Source organism: Bufo bufo, chromosome 4 (genome assembly GCF_905171765.1).
Source record: "Bufo bufo chromosome 4, aBufBuf1.1, whole genome shotgun sequence".
NCBI lineage: Eukaryota > Metazoa > Chordata > Amphibia > Anura > Bufonidae > Bufo > Bufo bufo.
This window is the reverse complement of record NC_053392.1, coordinates 9,087,108-9,109,827: the sequence shown is the minus strand read 5'-3', so window position 1 is coordinate 9,109,827 and position 22,720 is coordinate 9,087,108. Positions and strand designations below refer to the sequence as shown.

Below are 22,720 nucleotides of genomic sequence, written 5' to 3'. Positions count from 1 at the left end.
TGTTCCTCACAGTGGAGAAGGATATGGATGTGTCAATCCCTCCCGAAATAACAGGTCCAGAATTACTGGTAGCGTCCAGATACCATCCATAGATAGCTCTAATCCAAGAGGAAACCAAATGGAATAATTGCTACAGCAATATCTCCTTCCTACTGAATCTTCCTTAAAACTCTTGGAATAAGAGGCACATACACTAGCAGGTTCTTACAGTTCAGGGACAGGACATTGATGGTCTCTGGATGACCATGCTGGGTCACAAAGCAAACCTGGCGAGTCTGCTTGTTCCGAGATGTGGCCATCACATCAGGATAACTGAACCTCCATTTTCCTGGCTTCACAAATTTCCGGCTGAGCATTCAGATGACCCTTCAGAAGGACCGCCTACAGTTTTCCAGAAACTCTTCTGCCCAGGACGTAATACAATCGCTTACATCCGTAAGAGATTTAAGTGAATGAGGGCTAACTGAACTTCTTCCAGTTCTTTCCAGCTGGATGAAGAGCACCTCTGGTTGTGAGTCTGCTTGCGTGGACTTGTGATTAGCCCCTCCGCCTTCCGAACCCAGGTTGGATGCAGGTGTAGTTACCATAACCTGGGGAGACATCTCCAAGGCATGAGTGGACTAACCACCACTCCAGATCTTTCCTGGTGGCAGATCATCATAAACTTGTCTAAACCGCTGTTCGATCTGTCTCACTGGGACAGAATTTCCCTCTGCAGGCTGCAGAAATGAGCTTTGCACATGGAACTGCATCTAATGACGTTATTAGACCTAAAATACTCACAACTGTCCTGACTAGAACTCTGGGGGTTGTAGTCAACCAACCAACCGAGTCTTTCTCCCATATTGGAGACTCGTTGAGGGGACAGTTTGATGGTTATACTGGAGGAATCCATTAGGAACCCCCCAAAAAACACAAGGTATTGCTGGAACTAGGCAGAACTTGTAATTGATAAGAAACCTATGTAATGTCATAATCTTCAGAGTGATATTCAAATGAAGAGCATTCCTGAAGGCAGCTCTCATCGAGGACAGGGACATGGAGATAGGCATCTTTCAGATCCAATGTCTTCTTCCAGAAGAATAGGAATTACTGATCAAATAATTTCCATTTTGAACTGTTTTTGTTGAATTTCTAAAGGAATTCTGGAAATAGCCGAGCTCTGGTACACTGCAGCAGTGCACATGCTCAAGCTGCCGCTCGGTTCATTTCAGGGGGCTCCGAAGGGTAAAGGGTCACTGTTTCGTGTTATTGGTGGGGGTCCCAACAGAAGGACCTCCACAGATCTAATAGTTATCTCCTATCCTGTAACTAGGGAATAACTGGTAACAGAATACTATTTCAGTCTATGGGGCTTTTACTGATTGCCTGTCAAGCACCACCACAGCCATGGCTTCACAGGCTGCATTCTATGACAGGCCTGGGAGAATTCACAAGACCCCAGGCTGTCATAGCAATGGATCAGAACCCTGTAATGTCTCACTTATACTGTGATCAGGGTCCTCACTCCTTTTGTATCTCCTCGTATATTGTAAGCTCTTGTGATCAGGGTCCTCACTTGATATTTTAATCATTATTAGTCTTGATGTTGCCTGAACATCTTCTCCCTCAAAATGTAAAGTGCTCCAGAATGTGTTGGCGCCATAAAAATAAATATTATTATGTGTCTTCCACCTGTGGAGAATGGATCTCCCTGAGGAAGGAGTGAAAGCAGAGTCTCTGGATGGAAGAGCAGCTCCAGGCCTGGGATTTCTGTGTGGGGTGACTGCATTAGTTTGGGGTTTAGCAGAAAGTTGCTGAGGAGCAGAACATTGTTAGTTAGGCCCCAATCACTAAACCTAGAAGTAAACGAGCCGAGAGAAGAGTCTGATCTATAGACAGATCTACAGGAGGCCGTGTATTCAGTCACTGTGTGCTTGTGTCTCCACAGATGGATCCAGGAGGAGAAGTCCCCCCGAGAGATGTCCCCATCCTCTGTATTCCCTGGACTGTCCAGAAGAGAAGCTCCCAGAGAACCATCAGGTAGATGGAGCTGAAGTCTCCCCAGAATCTGACCAGAAAGGGATTGAACCAAAGATTATTTTACATTTCTCTTCTTTAGGATGAAAATCTGATGAATATTAAGGTTGAGGTTAAAGATGAAGAAGAAGAGGAGATGGATTTATGGGATGATCAGCAGGGTAAGGAGAATGGGGGGTAGGACTGTAATGGGTCACCTGGATACTACTCCCATCATCTCATCATCACATATATTCAATCTATCCTGTTCCTGTGTGTTTCCTACAGAAAATCCCCCCGAGAGATGTCCTCGTCCTCTGTATTCCCAGGACTGTCCAGAGGAGAAGCTCCCAGAGAACCATCAGGTAGATGGAGCTGAGCCCTATACACATCTATATAGGGGGGTCCTGCAGTCATAGAGGGGTCATAGATGGTGGGGGTCTCTTATGTGGATCTGTTAGATTTCCCACCTGTCTGCTGTATTGTCCTGAATTGTTACAGATGACAAATCAGGGGGAAGATGTGACTGATATTAAAGTGGAGAATGAAGAAGAGCGGATGATGGGCGATCCCCCGTGTAAGAGTGAGGTGGAGGAGGACATTCCAGTCCATATGACCACAGGTATGGAATCATGAATGGAGGAAGGGAATTGGGAGGTTTCTTCAGGTGAGGCTCCACCTTAGAGCTCCAGTAAAGTAGCACTCCGGGCAGTGACCACAGTGTTATGTACAGGAGCGGAGGGAGCTGTCACTGCACATAATTTTATATTAGTAGCCCATACCTGCTGCCGCTCTGCTCTTTCAGGTGGGTGTGAGTCCTGGTCCATTCACCCTCCTGTTCTTCTTCTATTGGCCCAGATTTGCTGATCTTCGTCAGCCTCTTTGGCATGGGTCAAACCATGGTCTTGTGTCTTATGGCAGGCTGCAGCCTGCTCTTGCCAGCAAGTCTTTTCCCTGCAGGTCATAGGGCTTGCACAAGTGCTCCCTCTGCTCTGAAAGGGTCAGTGGCTCACATCCAAATTCACATGAGAGTATGGCTGTCCACATGTGAGTACTTCACTTTCCCCTATCGGAGGCTGCCTGAGCAGTCGGTTATTTAGCTTGCTATTTCCTGCAAAAGTGTACTGTTTGTCTGCCCGTGTACTAACCTCTGCCTGATTCCTGGATTCTGACCCTCCACTGCCTAACCTGATCTGTGCCTGTCCTATATATTGACGCTTTGCTTCCTGCCCTGACATTGGGCCATATACTATATTGCACATACCCTACCAGCCCTGACCCCAGCCTGTCCCTGACTGATTTTTCCAGACCCCTTGGTGTCCTGCATTACTGTCTCTGGCCCGTGTGGGTCAGTTGTCGACCACATAGAGACTACTCCAGCAGGTAGTTCCTCTGCAGTGAAGTTCATATCCCTGTATAGGGAATAATGGGTGAATAAAAGGGCACTGCCAGGACAACACCCTTAGGCTGACACCACTGGTTACATTGGGGTTCCACACCCACTGCTATAACACTTAGAAATCTTCTCTAAGCTCTTCTATCATGCTCCAGGCTGAACACTGGGCTTAGCATCAAGTTTTTGTGTGCATCGGCTCCAATAAACTGCACTAATAGCTGGGTTCTGAGAAAACCAGTTTAACAACAAAGAGGTATTCCCATCGGGGACAATGAGGGCATATCACTGCTGTGACCAGCACTTACATTGAGAATGGAGCCTGCAAAAAGTGGTGGGACCCGCACCTATCTTGTAAACGCAACCGGCAAAGTGAAGGAGGACGCACTGCAAATGCGCAGCTGCCCTCCATTCATTAAATTTCATTTCTGTGCCCAAAATAGCCGAGCGCTGGCCACTGTACTTTCACTTTCACTTTGTACTGGTCATCTAATAACCCTTATCTCTAAAGGTCAATAAGATAAGAATGGAGCTATAATGAGTATTTACGAGAGATCAGAGATCCGGAGTAGTCAACTGAGCTGCTTGACGGAAAGTAAAAAATACAAAGCCTCTCAAGCTGTACAGAGAAAGGGGCTCAAAGTTTTTAATAAAGACCAATAAAAAATATATATTTTTAGCTTAAAATGAGTACAATGCAATAATATAAAAAAATGCCCTCAAAGGTGTACATAGCCTTAAAGGTCTACAATCCATGTTGATAGGGGGCCACCTATGACAAATGTCAAGATCGTTTTTTTACTGTCAAAGCCACCAAGGCTTGTAGTAATGGCTGTTATACCTCAGGTAGGTGTCATCAGATGCCGGGTGTTATAGATTACATTACTTCTACACTATAAAGGCTAGAGACATGTAGTATTGGCTGTTATACCTCAGGTAGGTGTCATCAGATGCCTGGTGTTATAGATGACATTACTTCTACACTATAAAGGCTGGAGACATGTAGTAATGGCTGTTATACCTCTGGTAGGTGTCACCAGATGCCGGGTGTTATAGATGACATGAACTTCTACACTATAAATGCAGGAGACATGTAGTAATGCCTGTTATACCTCAGGTAGGTCTCATCAGATGCCGGGTGTTATAGATGACATTACTTCTACACTATAAAGGCTGGAGACATGTAGTAATGGCTGTTATGCTTCAGGTAGGTGTCATCAGATGTCGGGTGTTATAAATGACAGCCATTACTACATGTCTCCTGCATTTATAGTGTAGAAGTAATGTCATTTATAACACCTGACATCTGAGGACACCTACCTGAAGCATAACAGCCATTACTACATGTCTCCTGCATTTATAGTGTAGAAGTAATGTTATACCTCAGGTAGGTGTCATCAGATGCCAGGTGTTGTAGATGACATTACCACTACACTATAAAGGCTGGAGACATGTAGTAATGGCTGTTATGCTTCAGGTAGGTGTCATCAGATGTCGGGTGTTATAGAAGTGTAGAAGTAGAGGACAGTCCTGGTTACCAGACAAGGTTTTGATGCTTATTAGATTTTTGAGTTGTATCAGGTCTGGGCTTATGTAATAAAAGTGATCACTGAGTGTAGAGTAGAGTCCTGGACACTATTACTGATGCATTTTATAGAATTGAAACTATAAAGGAAGGACATCTTCCTGCAGGGTCCACTTCTGGATTTGGCTAAAACAGAACTGTATTTGTGTTAAAACAGACCAGTAGGAATTCTATACATTTATCTACTGTGGCTTAAAAAACAATCACTAAATCCATGTTTAATCTTACCAGAAAATCTCAGTAGGAACTCTGAAGAAAACTTCATGTTATCACAGAATGATAAAGTAGAAGATGAAGATCTCATGCAGCGCTCATCCCAAGAAAACCTCATTACCAGAAATGTGCATCCTGAACTTCATAATACAGATCTGTCACATTATCCGGCTAAGTGTGAGGAACCTTCTCCTGACCAATCACAGATTGGTGCCACAAGTACAGATCAGGAAGAGAAAACAAGTTTTCAGTGCTGGGAATGTGGAAAACAGTTTCCATACCGCTCAGGTCTTCTGATGCACAGAAGAATTCACACAGAAGAAAAACCGTACTCCTGTTCAGAATGTGGGAAATGTTTTATAGACAAACCAAAGCTTGTTGCACATGAGAAAATTCACACAAGAGAGAAGCCATATTCATGTTCTGAATGTGGGAAATGTTTTGCCAATAGGTCACAACTTGTTATACATGAGAGAATTCACACAGGAGAGAAGCCGTATTCATGTTCAGATTGTGGAAAATGTTTCACAAGGAAATCACATCTTCTTATACATGAGAGAGTTCACACAGGAGAGAAGCCGTATTCATGTTCATTATGTGGGAAACTTTTTAAATACCAATCATATCTTGTTATACATGAGAGAATTCACACAGGAGAGAAGCCATATTCATGTTTGGAATGTGGGAGGCATTTTTCAGGTAAATCAAGTCTTTCTGCACATCGGAAAACTCACACAGGAGAGAAGCCCTACAAATGCTCAGAATGTGAGAAATGTTTTCCTGATAAATCACAACTTGGCAGACATATGAGAGTTCACACAGGAGAAAAGCCATACTCGTGTTCAGAATGTGGCATATATTGTTCAGATAAATCCAGTCTTGTTAGACATGAGAGAATTCACACAGGAGAGAGGCCATATTCATGTTCAGAATGTGGGAAATGTTTTATAGACAAACAAATTCTTATTACACACGAGAAAAATCACAGAATGGAGAAGCCATATTCATGTTCAGAATGCGGGAAATGTGTTGCAAATAGAGCATCTCTTGTTATACATAAGAGAATTCACACAGGAGAGAAGCCATATTCATGTTCAGAATGTGGGAAATGTTTTATAAATAAATCAGGTCTTGTTGTACATGAGAGAATTCACACAGGAGCAAAGCCATATTCATGTTCAGAATGTGGGAAATGTTTTGCAAATAAAGCTCAACTTCTTATACATCAGAAAACTCACACAGGAGAGAAGCCGTTCACATGTCCTGAATGTGGGAAACGTTTTTCTCATAAATCACAACTTGTTAGACATAAGAGAGTTCACACAGGAGAGAAACCATATTCATGTTCTGAATGTGGGAAATGTTTTACTGATAGATCAAACCTAATGAAACATGTAAGAAGTCACACAGGAGAGAAACCATATTCATGTTCAGAATGTGGGAAATGTTTTACAAATAAGTTAAATTTGGTTATACATGAGAAAAATCACAAAGGAGAGAGGATGTATTCATGTTCACAGTGTGGGCGATATTGTTCAGATAAATCCAGTCTTGTTAGACATGAGAGACTTCACACAGGAGAGAGGCCGTATTCATGTTCAGAATGTGGGAAATGTTTTATTTCTACAGCCAGTCTTAGACGTCATCAGAGAACTCACACTGGAGAGAAGCTACTTTGATGTCCTCTATAAAGAAAATGTTTTACAAATTCAGTGAATTTACAGAGATTAAACTGTATTGTATGGAACATGGCAAATGTAAAAAAAAAAAAAAGCAACAAATATGTTCAACCCATCAGGTTATTCACAGACAGTAATAATATATTTTCAAGGGGGCGGGGGTAAAATTAGTCTGGATGTGTCAAATACCCAAATTATATTTTACCTGAGATCAACAGTGATCGGGATCCCTGGAGGAAAAGTATTGTGGATATGAGGAAGAAAAGAAGAGCCTCATTTACTGGAAGAGCAGTGAAGATGAATTGTTCCCATGAGCCTTGCTTCTTCTTACTGTATTCATACCCCTACCCACACTGCAGGAGAATCCAGAGGGACAAAGTGGAAAAGGAAGGACACCCCAATGATTTTGTATTGATTTTTTTTTTTTCAACTTGTCAACCTAGCAATAGTTTTTCTTTATTCAAGCAGTAAATAAAGGTAATGGAATTAAAGTGAAAAATGTAATTTGCAATATTTGGTCCCTGGACTTCATTCATTTGACTCCAATGCCTTAGACCTGCTGAGGAGCAGTAGATTGTCAGGATGGAAGCGCTTCTTCCCAACAGTCAGCTGCTCGTTCAGTGGAGGAGGTGAAGCACTGCATTAATATGAAGCGATCACCTCTACAATATGAGGACGAGGGATCGCTATTATTGCAATCGCTTATTCTCATACATCTGCATTGTTTCTAGGCAGCAGATAACTGTTTAGACAGGACAATCTGCTGCCCAGAAACTGTAATTTAGGTGCCTGCGTGAACAACAGGATCACCAGGTGAACAAGCATTTGACTCGTTCATCGAGTAATCTAAAGCACCTTCAGACAGGCAGATTGTCGGGAAGGATCGTTCACAGGAACGTTCATTCCTTATAATCTGCCCGTCTAAATCCACCTTTACTAACATAGTAGATAAGGGTGAAAAAAGACTCGGGTCCATCTTGTCCAATCTATAATCCTTCCATCGTTAATTCATATGAAGAAAAAAAAATAGGTGGTCACCAATTCTCACATTAGAAGAAAAATTCCCTACAGACTCTATGATAACCTGAAGAAATCCCTGGATCAGCATTCATTCTCTGGAAATTTTCCGGCACCAGAGCTTTTGCCAAACAGCTGATCGTTGGGGTTTGGGATGGCTATGGATAGGCCATCACTTGCAAAAAGGTGAACAACTTCTTTAAATCTAAGTATTAAAAGGCAGAGCCTCCGACCATTCCTCAGTGGTTTCCTGTCCTGGAATGAGGAGACCTGTATTGTTTCCAGGTACTATCCCAACAGTGAGAGTAGTTGCTCCTTTGGTATTACTGGTGCGCTGGTTTTGGAATATGCAATGAGTTCCCTGCTCCACACACCTGAAGGTTATGGATGTAGCTAAGGTTCCTTGGCATTATTTTCCCTAGCTGCCTTCTGCATGTTGTCTGGTCACAGGACTAAGCTGACGGTGCTTCTTTCAAGCAGAAGCAGATGCTCAGGCTAATAAAAGGTGACATCACACGTGCTTGATGATATCCTGGAAACAAGAAGTGTATCTGAGGCACCAGAATTATATGTTGCATGGTCTGTAGGGCAGACGCAGGTGCCAGTATCATCGATTTATACCGCATTGGCCTCATAGTGGGGATATTACCAGAGGTTCAAAGGAGGACCAGCCAGTCAGCCCAAGGATCTTTGTAGAAACTTAAGCCAGATCCAAGGTGGACTTTTGTCTACCAGAAGGGGACCTTTACATCTTGTAAGTCCATCGGGATGAAAAGTTTGTTCAAAACTCCATGAGACTCCATAACAGACATACATTTTTTGTAGAAAGCCATACCAAGCAGGGTTTACAGAGCTGGACCCAGATACAGAAGAAAAACGCGGATTAAAACCATAGTTACAATAAAAAGATGACATGCTACTAGAGGAGCTGACATGGTTGTAACTCCACTAGAGGCAAAAACCTTTGCCACTCATTTTGTCAATCAAAAACAAAACACCTTAAAAACTGCTCCATGGATGGAAAGCAGATGAGAAGGAGAATTTGATCCCAAGTTTGTTGCTAAACTCTCCAGAATCTCGAGACAAACTGGACACCTCTACAATGGATGTTTAAGATCATAGCTAATTCTTTAGCATTAAGAAGTTTCTTTAAAGGCTCCAGATGACACATCTTCGAGAATCTATCTATGACCAACCAGACGACCGACCGACCCCCCCCTTGGGAGGGCGGAAGGTCCGTAATGAAATCCAATGAGATGTGGGTCCAGGGTCTCTGTGGAATGGACAAGGGACAAAGCAAACCAGAAGGAAATCTCCTGGGAACATACATCACACACAGAGACAAAGGCACCCACATTAAGAGACCACGTAGGCCCCAGTGATCAGATATGTAGTCCCCGCAATACCTGGGTGACCTGCCAGAACAATGAGATTCCTCCAACAACTTGAGATGTAAGTTTGGAGGCACAAGCCATTTACCAGAAGGAAGATCATTGAGAGACAACTCCTGACAACCTCATTTCAGATCAGAACTAATGGTGGCGACAACAACCCCAGGAGATAGAATGTTACCAGGTTCAGTATCAACACAGTCTACTCTCAGCGTATCCCTATACAGTCTGAAAAAAGGCAGCAGTGACTGGATAGAGTGAGACTGTGCAGGGACACCCCCCCCCCCCAACTTGTTACCACCCCTCTGTACCCTTACTTCAGACTGCTAGCAATTCATTCATAACTTCTAGTAGAAATAATACAGGAAATGCACAACATAGAGCCTTAAGAATGGAGGCTCCAGAATTGTTATTACATGAGGAATGCATGAAGCTATTAAAACAGGCATGTCTGGAGCGGGGAGACGTACTCTTTAACCAGGGTAAACCTAAAAAAATGTCAGCAGACAAATTGTTCATAACATATAATGAACATTTTTTGGAATGTATAGATCCAACTGTCATAACTAAATCAAGAGTTTGATATTCAATAAATCCTCTGGCTAATGGAGTGGTATTCACTTCAGACACCGGAATGGGTTTAGGTAATTTACAGACCATGAGACCCAAAGCAGAGACAAAATTTGCAGCAGCTCCCGGGTTGACCCAGACCAAAGACGGACCTTTCCTGTGAAGATAAATTAACGTGCAAGAGAACTCTATCATATTTTTTGGGAAATACCTGCGCGTCTGAGTGGCCTCCCCAATCGTCACTCAGGGGCTGAAGCCTTTTGGTCTCACGGAGCAGGACCACGGTTGATGGGCAGAGCTGCCACAGTAAAAGCACAATCCAATCCGGCAACGTTCCTTCCGCTGCTGAGAGGACATGGCCCTGACTTGTATAGGCTCCCTGGTCTTCTCAGGAACTTTAGATACAGAAGGTTTAGGGACAGAGAAGAGGGGTGGACATAGATCTCTCTTGCTTGCGTTCCCTAAGATGTCTATCAAGTCTAATAGCTAAAGACATTCCCTCGTCAGTGGAACCTGGGGACGGATGGCTAACCAAAAGGTCTTTTAGCATTTCAGAGAGTCCCAGCCTTAATTGTGACCTAAGAGCTGGGTAATTCCACCCAGAGGGAGTACACCACTTACGTAATTCCGAACAGTATTACTCTAGCGGTCATTTGCCTTGACTAAAAGACAGAAGCTGGCTCTCAGCATAAGCCGCCCTGTCCAGCTCATCATATAAGAGACCTAATGAGGAGAAAAAGTGATCCACAGAAAACAGCCCAGGGGAGTTGGGCTACAGGGAAAATGCCCACTTCTGCGAGTCTACGTGAATTAGTAACATAATGATGCCCACCCTCGGGCTTCTGTCTCAGACATGTGAGGCCTCAGACGGACATACAATTTACAACTCTCCCACAAAAAGACTGAACCTTTATGGTCACCAGAGAACTCAGAAATCAGGGAGCTTTACCTTAGGTTCTACTGATAAGGGAGCCGAAACCACAGGGAGACAGGACTCGTGCTGTTCTACCCTCTCTGCCAAGTCCTGGACTAATTGGGCAATACCCTTTATCTGGGTGGCTAGTGCTGCCATGGTGTCCATAATACTAGGTCTCCTGGAAAAAATGTATGGCCAGTTATAATGTCGGCACAGTAGGCAGGAACACACAGACAGTGATCCCTAAATGGAACCCAGCCCGCTTTCCCTGACTACTTGCAGTGCAAGCCCTAGGCGGCAAGTCTGCAACTGGTCGATATTCCCTACTCTAAGTGCAGGACTAAAACACACACAGAGAAGAAACTACACAAAGACGGAGTCGAACAGGAACGGGTCAGAACCAGGCGGACAATGCAGTACAAAATCAGACAACAGAGGGTAGTCAGGATAGCCAACCCAAAGTCAGAATAAGATGGGAAACACAGAACCTAATCATAAAACAGAGAGTTGTCAAAGGCAAGCCGAGGTCAATACAATAAGCAATCCAAACATACACAGAACAGAACCAGAAGCACAGCTATGGAGTGAAAGCCTATAACTGGAAATAGTATATTGCCAGCATGGGATTTAAATAGGGTGTTGAGTCCCTGAATTAAGACCTAATAGGTCCATGGACCTGGTGCCCCATTGGACCAACATACAAGTTGCACCAGAATAGGCTGAATGAGCTGTGACTCAGCCTGCAAAACCAGACGCACCTAAACCAAATAACATTAACCTCACTCAGCGTGCGGGAAGGGACAGAGTGAGCGCTCTATTGCTATGGATGCATTGCATCATCAGGTGGTGTGCCTAGTAGTGCTTCATGGGGGACGCGGCCTGGCAATGTGTCTCAACCAGCGGCCACACTGCAGCCCCAGGACGCAGTGCTGGAGCCCGGACAGGTAAGTTGGTGACACAGGTTGAATCAGTTTTGTCTGCAATTGCGTTTAGTGTGTGCGTTTTTTCCCATCCGGATTGCTTGTGTTTTTCATGCACATAAAGGAAAACGGAAGAATAAAATTTTACATCTCCGCGCAACCCTCGGTGAAAATGTTTTGAGGAAGGTGGGAGGTGGACGCTCTATTTAAAGGGGCTGACGTGGGTGAAGAACATGATCCATGGAACATGTATTTTAACATATGAAGTTATTATGGAGATTTCCTCGATGCCATACAGTGCTGCATTTCACTGTCTGCATAAAGTTAGGAAATGCACTGGACACTTCATTGTACATTCTTTCCAGAGATTAATCGTGGAAACGTATCACATTATCAGGTAGGAAGTCTTTACTTCTGCAGTAATAAGTCAGAGCAAGTGGACTTGTACTTTTTTATTTTCTTAAAGATGTTTCGCTAGTCATCTGACTGGCTTCCCAATTAGAATGACTTGTACAATGAATCTGCGGCATTAAATACTCTAGAGTCATGCTTCAAGAGGACCTTTCATGGGATTTTCTTTCAAACTAGTAGATTAGTAAGTAGTACATCAACTGAAGGTGCTATTGTTTTTTTTTCTCACCTATATTGCGTCTTCTCCCTGGCTGTTGGGTGGTCCACCGCAATTGGACAGCATCACAGCCAGGGAGAAGGAGATGCCCCTGAGGAGAACTGAGGTCTCCAACCTGTACTGATCTGGTATAGAAGAGGAAACACGTGAATGTGTAACACCCCAGAGTGGTGTTACCACTCCTACACCCTGCTACTGTCTTTATTGGGCTAACACCAATGCCATCTATGTATGTTCAGGTCCTCCACACTGTGCATTCCTAATCTGTTTGCAACTGTTCATATAATGTGCCTGGTTCACCAGCAGGTGGCAGCAAACACGGCATAGCTGTACTTAGATAGAATGGAGCTTTCCATTTCATTCTAATCCCCCTCTGGAGGAAAGTGGACTAATCCTACTTCCTGCAGGAAGGGTGGGGACCAGTTAGGGTTAGTCTAGTTTACCCCCAGCTAGGGGAAGGGTGTGCAGGGGCACGTCTCTGCTGGACGTGCCCCCACCAGCCAGAGCACCTTAAGCTCTGCTGGCCATGGAGGCCAAAGCTTGAAGCCTCAGGAGCCAGGAGGTTAGTTCCTCGGCTGAAGTTAAGTCCGACTAAAGAGAGAAGTGCAGCATACAGAAGAAGCTGAGTTATACAGTCAGCCTGTCAGTACAGCAGAGTCAGAGAGAAACAGATGTAGCAGTGTTGAGTTTGCCTGCTAGTTTCATGCTAAAGTCTGCTGGAACCAAGACAAAGCCTGTCAACCGTTCTGGAGAACGTTTATGCAAAGTAAAGCTGCTGTTGAACTTCATCTCAACGTCTGGACTCAAGTTATTTCTTCAAATCCCTAAATTATTCCCCCTATTTATTGCTTCGGAGCCAAAGCCTGGGGTCCAGGAGTATCCAGGTAGGAGCACCGTGACACACATAAAGAGGCATTTTATGCCGCACTTTACCACTCAGCATTCCTACACCTAGGACGCGTGTTATTGGAGAGCACTGGGGGGAGTCGCCAATTGCAAATGTACCTTTGACAGATGTTCATGCAACTCCACCAGGTATAAGGTCAGGGTAGAGTAGTCTGCCTATTGCTGTTGGGGCAAATATAACCCAGTCCTAGGTGCTCACTGTCAAGGCTTCTGGCCAACCCAGAAACATCCGAAGTCGATTCGCATACAACTTCGGTCCAATACTGTACGGAGCGCTCCGTACAGTATTAGAATGTATTGGCTCAGATGAGCTGAAGTTATTACTAAGTGGTACCTTGGAACCAATGGAAAATTGAACCATTTTACAGTAAAAATTAATCTATGAAGTTATTACGCGAAGTCACGCGAGACTTCGTGAAGTAATAACTTCGGCTCACCTGAGCCAATACATTCTAATACTTGGACCGAAGTTGTATGCGAATCAATTCGCTCATCCCTAGGAGGGAGAGGTAAAATCTCAAATTTGGTGAGTCTAGCCGTGGACAGGTGTCTGATTTGGGCTTGCTACAAAATTTCAGACACCGCATGGGACACTTGTAGCACCAGAGGGTTGCCAAGAACGAGGTCTTTTTAACATGTTCAGCTGTAGCTGCTCACACACAAAAAAGGGGGGGTCTCATAATTACAGGATCCAGACCTACTAATAAGTAATAACTCAACTGCCTACCTCCATGGCATTGGGTGAGGATTCTTACTAGTGCTAGTGGGGTATTTGGCTTACATGACACTGTTTCACTGTAGTTACTCCACAATCAATCATCCACACACTGTAATAGAACAGGGAGGAGAAGGTGAGCTGCTCCTTGATTTGCATGACTGAGTTTATTAGGCTAACTTCAGATGAATATGTCCACTGTGGGAAACATGATCTGTGTGGGAGCTCTGGCTTATTTCTACTGACATACCATGGCCTGGATGAATGAGAACCTTCACATATGAGGTGTTTTTGGTCTCTTGTAGAACTGATAACATGGAGGATGAAGGATCAGAGGGTGCCTCATCTATTGCCAACTCACCTGCACAGACAGCTACTGAGCCGCAGACGGTGAGGAGTGGGCAAGCCCCTCTGCTGCCTCCAATACTCCTGCCTCTCTAAGGCCCCTTTCACACGGGCGAGTATTCCGCGCGGATGCGATGCGTGAGGTGAACGCATTGCACCCGCACTGAATACCGACCCATTCATTTCTATGGGGCTGTTCACATGAGCGGTGATTTTGACGCATCATTTGTGCGTTGCGTGAAAATCGCAGCATGCTCTATATTCTGCGTTTTTCACACAACGCAGGCCCCATAGAAGTGAATGGGGTTGCGTGAAAATCGCAAGCATCCGCAAGCAAGTGCGGATGCGGTGCGATTTTCACGCATGGTTGCTAGGAGACGATCGGGATGGAGACCCGATCATTATTATTTTCCCTTATAACATGGTTATAAGGGAAAATAATAGCATTCTGAATACAGACTGCATAGTACAATAGCGCTGGAGGGGTTAAAAAAAAACAAAAAACATTTAACTCACCTTAATCCACTTGATCGCGTAGCCCGGCATCTCCTTCTGTCTCCTTTACTGAATAGGACCTGTGGTGAGCATTAATTATAGTTCAAGGACCTGTGATGACGTCACTCCGGTCATCACATGGTATGTCACATGATCTTTTACCATGGTGATTCCCCATGGTAAAAGATCATGTGACGTACCATGTGATGACTGGAGTGACGTCATCACAGGTCCTTGAACTATAATTAATGCTCACCACAGGTCCTATTCAGTAAAGGAGACAGAAGGAGATGCCGGGCTACGCGATCAAGTGGATTAAGGTGAGTTAAATGATTTTTTATTTTTTTTTTAACCTCTCCAGCGCTGTTTTACTATGCATTATAACCATGTTATAAGGGAAAATAATACAATCTACAGAACACCGATCCCAAGCCCGAACTTCTGTGAAGAAGTTCGGGTTTGGGTCCCAAACACGCACAATTTTTCTCACGCGAGTGCAAAACGCATTACAATGTTTTGCACTCGTGCGGAAAAATCACGGGTGTTCCCGTAACGCACCCGCACATTTTCCCGCAACGCCCGTGTGAAAGAGGCCTAAGAGTAGTTCATCCTACCCTTGATCAGCTCTGGTGGAGCCTCAGCTGCAGTGGATCAGTGTGTCCTTAAATATATCTCAGAGGCCAGCGCTAGGGTTGATGAGGGTTGTTCACCCGACAGTCTTGCTGCCGCAATTCGTAATGTCCCTGCTTGCTTATATTTGAAAAAGCAGGATTCCTAAAATAACCTCTGTCCCCTCATCTACTGAGCACTGGCGGATGTCTGAGAATGAGGGTCCTGTGGCTGCAGCGCCTCCACCTGATCTCATGCAGTCCTTTATGTAACCAGCATTGCAGTCAACAGACAGTGGTTACATGTCACATCATCCCTGATCCTCTGCTATGTAAGGCCACCACAACCTGCCCACTCCTATTCAGGGCCACACTAACCTCTACCCTCCTATTCTGGTCATTCCCAAGCAGCAGGCTCATAATAGGAACACACCCCACCCCACAATTATCCTTTAAATATTTAAAGGGGATGTCCAACTTTTTGCAAGTGATGGCCTATCCTTAGCCTCCCTCCACCAATCCGTTGTTTGGCAATAGCTCAGCTTCTTTTTGCAGGGTGGGCTGACGGTCATTATTCTGTACAGCACATGAGGGCTTTACACAATTCTTACACACTTCTTGCCCATAACAAGCACTTCCACCTCCCCAGACGTTCCTTCCAGCGATAACACAGAAGGTGTCGTGTGGTTGGTTGTTATTCATTCTCCTAATTTTTCCAGACCAATCTTCTGGATAGTTCATCAGCATGTGCCGAGTAAATTTCTGACTGATCCTCTGTTCCCTGCATCTTCCCCCACGTGGTAAATAGCACTATGAGCGGAGACAGAATCTGAATGTGTCTATAGAGTAGTGGCCATGCCTGGTTACTGGTGTTCACAGCCACTGTAATGGGAGCTGAGCTGTAGTGTCCTGGCTCGCCCGATACGCTTTCCTCACAGCTGTGCTCCCACCTCTGTTCAAAGTGCTATTTCACATGTAGGGGCGGATGCAGGAAAAGGATCATTACGTACCGGTAATGTTGTTTTCCGGAGTCCATGACAGCACCAGGAGAGAGGGATCCACCTCCCAGGACAGGAAACCCACAGGTATAAATCTTCACAGACGCCCCTCCTCCTCAGTGGTTTTTATAGACGAGACAAGAGACATCTTCAGTACATCCGGACCAGCTCCATCTCATGGTTTCGGTCATTATCCGAGTTTAGTATTATAGTTATTATTATTAATTTTTTTTTTTAACGCACACCCAGTGATGCAGGATCCAACACCAAAAAGAACAGAATGGAAGAGTAAGGTAAAAAGGAAACAGGGGGGGAATTAAAGTGGTGCTGTCATGGACTCTGGAAAACAACATTACCGGTACGTAATGATCATTTATCCCTTTGTCCTATGAAAGCACCAGTAGATATCCCAGAGAGTGAAAAATTAGGGGGGGCCCACAGCCTGAAAGACTTTGCGTCCAAAGGAAAGATTAGACACTTCTGACAGGTTTAATCCATAGTGTCTATAGAAGGTAGAAGCAGAAGACCACGTTGCTGCTCTGCAAATGTCTTGTATAGAAACCTCTGCCATTTCTGCCCAGGAAGTTGCTACCGCTCTTGTAGAATGGGCCGGCCAGCCAGACGGGACAGGTTCCTGCATAGAAAGATATGCCAAAGAAATTGCCTGCTTGACCCAACGGGCTAAAGTACTTTTACTAGCTGATTTTCCCTTATTCTGGCCTGAAAATAAGACAAACAATGAAGAGGACTTCCTCCAACCTTTTGTAGCCTCTAGGTATCGTAGGACACATTCTCTAACATCCAAAGAATGGAAATCTGCCTCTTCATCTTTCCTCGGATTCTCATAGAAGGAAGGAAGAATCACTTCCTGACTTCTATGAAATTGTGATACTACTTTGGGTAAAAAATGCTGGGTCTGGCCTAAGACGGACACAATCATCTTGAAAAATCGTACATGGAAGGCTAATGGAAAGAGCCTGAAGCTCACGAATTCTCCTGGCTGATGTAATAGCTACCAAAAAAATACATTTCAAGGTCAGGAACTTAATTGGCAGAGAGTCTACAGGACTAAAGGGAGGTTTAACGAAGGCCCTTAACACCAGATTAAGATCCCAAGGAGGAGCTTTGAAATTCCTGGCAGGGAGACTCCTAGATATTGATTTGCAAAACCTTATAATCCAAGGATGACACGCCAACCTGTAATCGAATAAAACACTGAGAGCGGCCACCTGGACCTTGATAGTACTTAGTGCTAGGCCTTTCTCCACACCTCTCTGAAAAAAATCCAAGATTTTACTTAACTGAAGAGGATAGGATGTGCAAGGAGGGACTCCTAGAAACTTAAAAAAGGTAATCCAAGTTCTAGCATAGATATTAGTAGTCACCGGCTTCGTACTTAACAGCATGGTAGCAACCACCGATTCAGAAAGACCTCTATCTAGTAAAAGGCGCCGTTCAAAAGCCACGCTGTCAAATGGAGCCTTTTCACAGGGGGGTGGACAATAGGACCCTGAAAAAGATCTGGGATCTCCGGAAGGACCCAAAGATCTGCTACTGACATCACTCTCAGCCAATAGAACCACGCTCGACTAGGCCAGAAGGGAGCAATCATGATGATTCTGGCTTTGTCTTCCCTGACCTTCTTGAGAACCCTCGGTATCAACTGAAGTGGAGGGAAGGCATATAATAGACCCTGACTCCAAGGCTGAACCAGAGCGTCTATCGCATCTGGTCGATCCCTGGGAGACAGGGAGTAGAATCTTTTTACCTTCCTGTTCTCCCTGGTGGCAAAAAGATCTACTTGAGGCATCCAACATAACTTGACAATCTTGCTGAAAACAAAAGGGTTCAGAGACCATTCCGTCTGATCCAGAGATCCATGCTGGAAATATCCCTATAGCCCTGGATCTGGAAGACCCCAGCAAAGATCACAGGGGAGACTGGTTGGATACTGGCTTTATCCTTAGAGACTGCACACGAACGCCAGGCAGAAGCTATGTGCTGCTGTGGACGCTCTGCGCTCCTTCCTTTTCAAACTTGCCGCCTCCCACCTAAGCTCCGCCCCTTCCTGCGTCCCGGATCTTCACTTCCTTGTTGTTTCTTCCGCCCTGCGCTCGCTGCCCGCGCCGCACATGTCCTCGGGATGGCCGATCCTGTTCAGGTACAGAGCGGGGAGGGTTGAAGAGAGGGTAGAGAGGGCTTCCGCACCCAGTATTTCAGCCGTCCATCTCCCTCCACAGTGTGTGGAGCGGGGTCACCTGGCGCACACCTTCTCCAGCCAGCCTGCAATGTCAAAAGGGAGAAACTACTCCGCACCGAAAATTACAAGCACCTGTAGGTTGTCCTCCTAGGACAGGAAACCACTGAGGAGGAGGGGCGTCTGTGAAGATTTATACCTGTCCTGGGAGGTGGATCCCTGGTGCTGTCATAGGACGAAGGGATAACAGAGGATTGGTCGGGTGCAGGGTTTCTAAAACCCAACCATCATGTATTCTGGACCGATCATGATCATTGGTCTGCAGTATTAGGAACATGCAAATGTCTTGATTCTGCCAGAGGAGGTGGTGATGGTCAATTCAAGGGGCCTTGATGTCTGTCTCGAACGTAAAAATATTATTTATTATTATAGCGCCATTCATTCTGCGGCGCTGTACATATGATAAGCGGTGCACATACATAATACAGACAAAAAGCATAAATAAGACGAGTTACAGACTGGTAAAGAAGGAGAGATGGCCCTGCCCGCGAGGACTTACAATCTACAAGGTACGGACACTAGATTTCCAGAGAAGGGAGGCTGATCCAGGGATTTACCATATTTTTCGCCCATAAGATGCACATTTTACACCCAAAGTGGGGGGGAAATGCCCCAGCATCTCATGGGGCGAATACTAATGAGGCATGGGGGCTGATGAGAGGCATGGGAACTCATATGGGGGCTGATGAGAGGCATGGGGGCTCATATGGGGGCTTATGAGAGGCATGGATGCTCATATGGGGGCTGATGAGAGGCATGGGCGCTCATATGGGGGCTGATGAGAGGCATGAGGGCTCATATGGGGGTTGATGAGAGGCATGGAGGCTCATATGGGGGCTGATGAGAGGCATGGGTGCTCATATGGGGGCTGATGAAGCATGGACGCTCATATGGGGGCTAATGAGAGGCATGAGGGCTTATATGGGGGTGGATGAGAGGCATGGGGGCTCATATAAGGCATGGGGGCTGATGAGAGGCATGGGCACTTATATGGGGGCTGATGAGAGGCATGGGGCTCTTATCTGAGGTCTGATTGGGGGCCATTCACATTGGGGTCTGAGCTGAGGTCTAATTGGGGTCTTATTAGCATTGGGGGATCTGATAGGGGCTGTGAGCAGAGGTCTGATTAACAGTGGGGGTCTGACTGCTGGTCTGACCTGAGGTCTAACGAAAAATATTGTTTTCTTATTGTCCTCCTCTAAAAACTAGTTGCGTCTTATGGGGCGAAAAATACTTTTTTCTGGTTGTCAGGCAATATTTGGAGTCTGTGGCAATTGGTGACCAACTTACAGGGGTTTTTAGTCTTCAATATCAACAGTGTAGGATTACAGTGGACTAGATAGACCTGAGTCATTTTTCAACCTTATTGACTATGTTACTGATTATCAGAGACCAAACCCAGAATGAAGTTGCACAACTATTTGCTGCAAATTCAATTATTTTCTTTAATTCCATTACCTTTATATTTATTTACTGCTTGAATAAACTGTTGGTATGTCGACGTGTTAAAAGAAAAATACTAAATCCATGGAAAGTCACTCTGGAGTCTCCTGCAGTGTGGGTGGAGATATGAATGCAGTAAGATGGAGCAAAGTTCATGGGGACAATTCTTCTTCACTGCTCTGACAGTAAATGAGCCTCTTCTTTTCCTTATACCCACAATGCTTTTCCTCTCTGTTGATCTTAGGTAAATATAATTTAGGTGGAAGAACCAGGCTAATTCTACTTCTCCCCCCAAAAAACTCAATTCTTATTGGCTGCACTGTCTGTGAATAACCTGATGGGTTAAACATATTTGTTTCTCTTATTACATTTCTCATGTTCCATACATGAATACAGTTTCTTCTCTGTGTAAATTCTCTTAGTGTTCCAAAATTTGATTTGATTTTCCCAAGGAGAACATCAAAATAGCTTCTCTCCAATGTGACTTCTCTGATGATGCCGTAGACTGGCTGTAGAAATAAAACATTTCCCACATTCTGAACATGAATACGGCCTCTCTCCTGTGTGAAGTCTCTCATGTCTAACAAGACTGGATTTATCTGAACAATATCGCCCACATTCTGAACATGAATACATCCTCTCTCCTTTGTGATTTTTCTCATGTATAACCAAATTTAACTTATTTGTAAAACACTTTCCACATTCTGAACATGAATATGGCTTCTCTCCTGTATGAACTCTCTTATGTCTAACAAGTTGTGATTTATCAGTAAAACATTTCTGACATTCAGAACATGTGTATGGCTTCTCTCCTGTGTGAGTTTTCTGGTGTGCAGAAAGACTTGATTTACCTGCAAATCGTTTCCCACATTCTGAACAGGAATACGGCTTCTCTCCTGTGTGAATTCTGTCATGTACAACAAGACCTGATTTATTTGCAAAACATTTCCCACATAATGAACACGAATACGGCTTCTCCCCTGTGTGAATTCTCTCATGTATAACAAGATGTGCTCTATCTGCAAAACATTTGCCACATTCTGAACATGAATACAGCTTCTCCCTTGTGTGAATTCTCTCATGTATGACAAGACTTGGTTTGTCTGTAAAACATTTCCCGCATTCTGAACATGAATATGGTCTCACTCCTGTGTGAATTCTCTTATGTTTATCAAGGCCTGTTTTACGGGTAAAACATTTCCCACATTCTGAACAGGAGTATGGTTTCTCTCCTGTGTGAATTCTTCTGTGTATAAAAAGACCTGAGAGGTATGGAAACTGTTTTCCACATTCCCAGCACTGAAAACTTTTTTCCTCTTTCTGATCTGTACTTGTGGCACCAATCTGTGATTGGTCAGGAGAAGGTTCCTCACACTTAGCCGGATAATATGACAGATCAGTATTGTGAAGTCCAATATGTACATGTCTGGTAATGAGGTTTTCTTGTGTCGAGCACTGCATGAGATCCTCATCTTCAGATTTGTAATTCCGTGATAACAAGAAATTTTCTTCAACGTTCCTACTGAGATTTTCTGCGAGGATTAAAAATGGAATTTGTGATTGTTTTTTTAAGCCACAGTAGACAAATTTATAACATTCCTATTGGTCTAGAAACACACTTTTTTTTTTTGCCAAATCCAGAAGTAGACCCTGCTATAGTTTTCATTCTATAACATGATCAGCATCCAGGACTCTGCTCTAAACTCAGTGATACAAATCTAATAAGCATCAAAACCTTGTCTGGTAACCAGGACTGTCCTCTACAAATTTATTCAGCCCATCAATGCAACTTGGGCATCACTTTACTGCAAGGGTTTATAGTGTCCCTCCAATATTACTGTCCTACCTGATCTCACACTGGGCATGGAGAGACTCTCCTGCACACACGGTGGTGAATTTGCCAAGACAACAGATTCACTGCCTGCAGTGCTACTTTACTGGAGCTCTAAGTTGGAGCCTCACCTGAAGTAACCTCCCAATTCGCTTCCTCCATTCATTATTCCATACCTGTGGTCACTGGAATGTCCTCCTCCACCTCACTCTTACACGGGGGATCGCCCATCATCTGCTCTTCCACGTTAATATCAGTCAGATATTTCCCCTGATTTGTCATCTGTAATAATTCAGTACAATACAGCAGACAGGTGGGAAATCTAACAGGTCCACATAAGAGATCCCCACAATCTATGACCCCTCTATAACTGCAGGACCCCCCTATATTGATGTGTATAGGGCTCAGCTCCATCTACCTGATGGTTCTCTGGGAGCTTCTCCTCTGGACAGTCCTGGGAATACAGAGGACGAGGACACCTCTCAGCGGGATTTCTTTCTATGAGTCCATCTGTAGGAAACACATAGGGACAGAAAAGACTGATTACATATGATGAGATGATGGGAGTAGTATCCAGGTGACCCATGACAGACCCCCTCCTTACACTGCTGATCGCCCCATAAATCCGTCTCCTCTTCTGATTCATCTTTAACCTCAACCTTAATATCCATCAGATTTTCATCCTAAAATAAAAAATGTAAAATGATCTTTGGTTCAATCTTTTTCTGGTCAGATTCTGGGGAGACTTCAGCTCCATCTACCTGATGGTTCTCTGGGAGCTTCTCCTCCGGACAGTCCTGGGAATACAGAGG

General features: G+C 44.5%; 2 protein-coding genes across 2 annotated transcripts in view; one reads left to right on the top strand and one right to left on the bottom strand.

Moving 5' to 3' along the window:
- LOC120998305 (gastrula zinc finger protein XlCGF26.1-like) overlaps nt 1–22,720 on the top strand; it is a 4,064,644-nt gene that overhangs the window by 2,436,475 nt on the left and 1,605,449 nt on the right. The gene's annotated exons all lie outside the window — the stretch shown is intronic.
- Nucleotides 21,213–22,720, bottom strand: part of LOC120998324 (aspartic and glutamic acid-rich protein-like) — a 2,513,920-nt gene continuing 2,512,412 nt past the window's right edge. Inside the window, exons 17-18 of the mRNA XM_040428985.1 lie at nt 22,327–22,418; nt 21,213–21,609 (exon numbers count right to left, since the gene is read on the bottom strand). Coding sequence (XP_040284919.1) covers nt 21,220–21,609; nt 22,327–22,418 — 482 coding nt within the window. The 3' untranslated portion in view covers nt 21,213–21,219. The remainder of the gene's footprint in view (nt 21,610–22,326; nt 22,419–22,720) is intronic.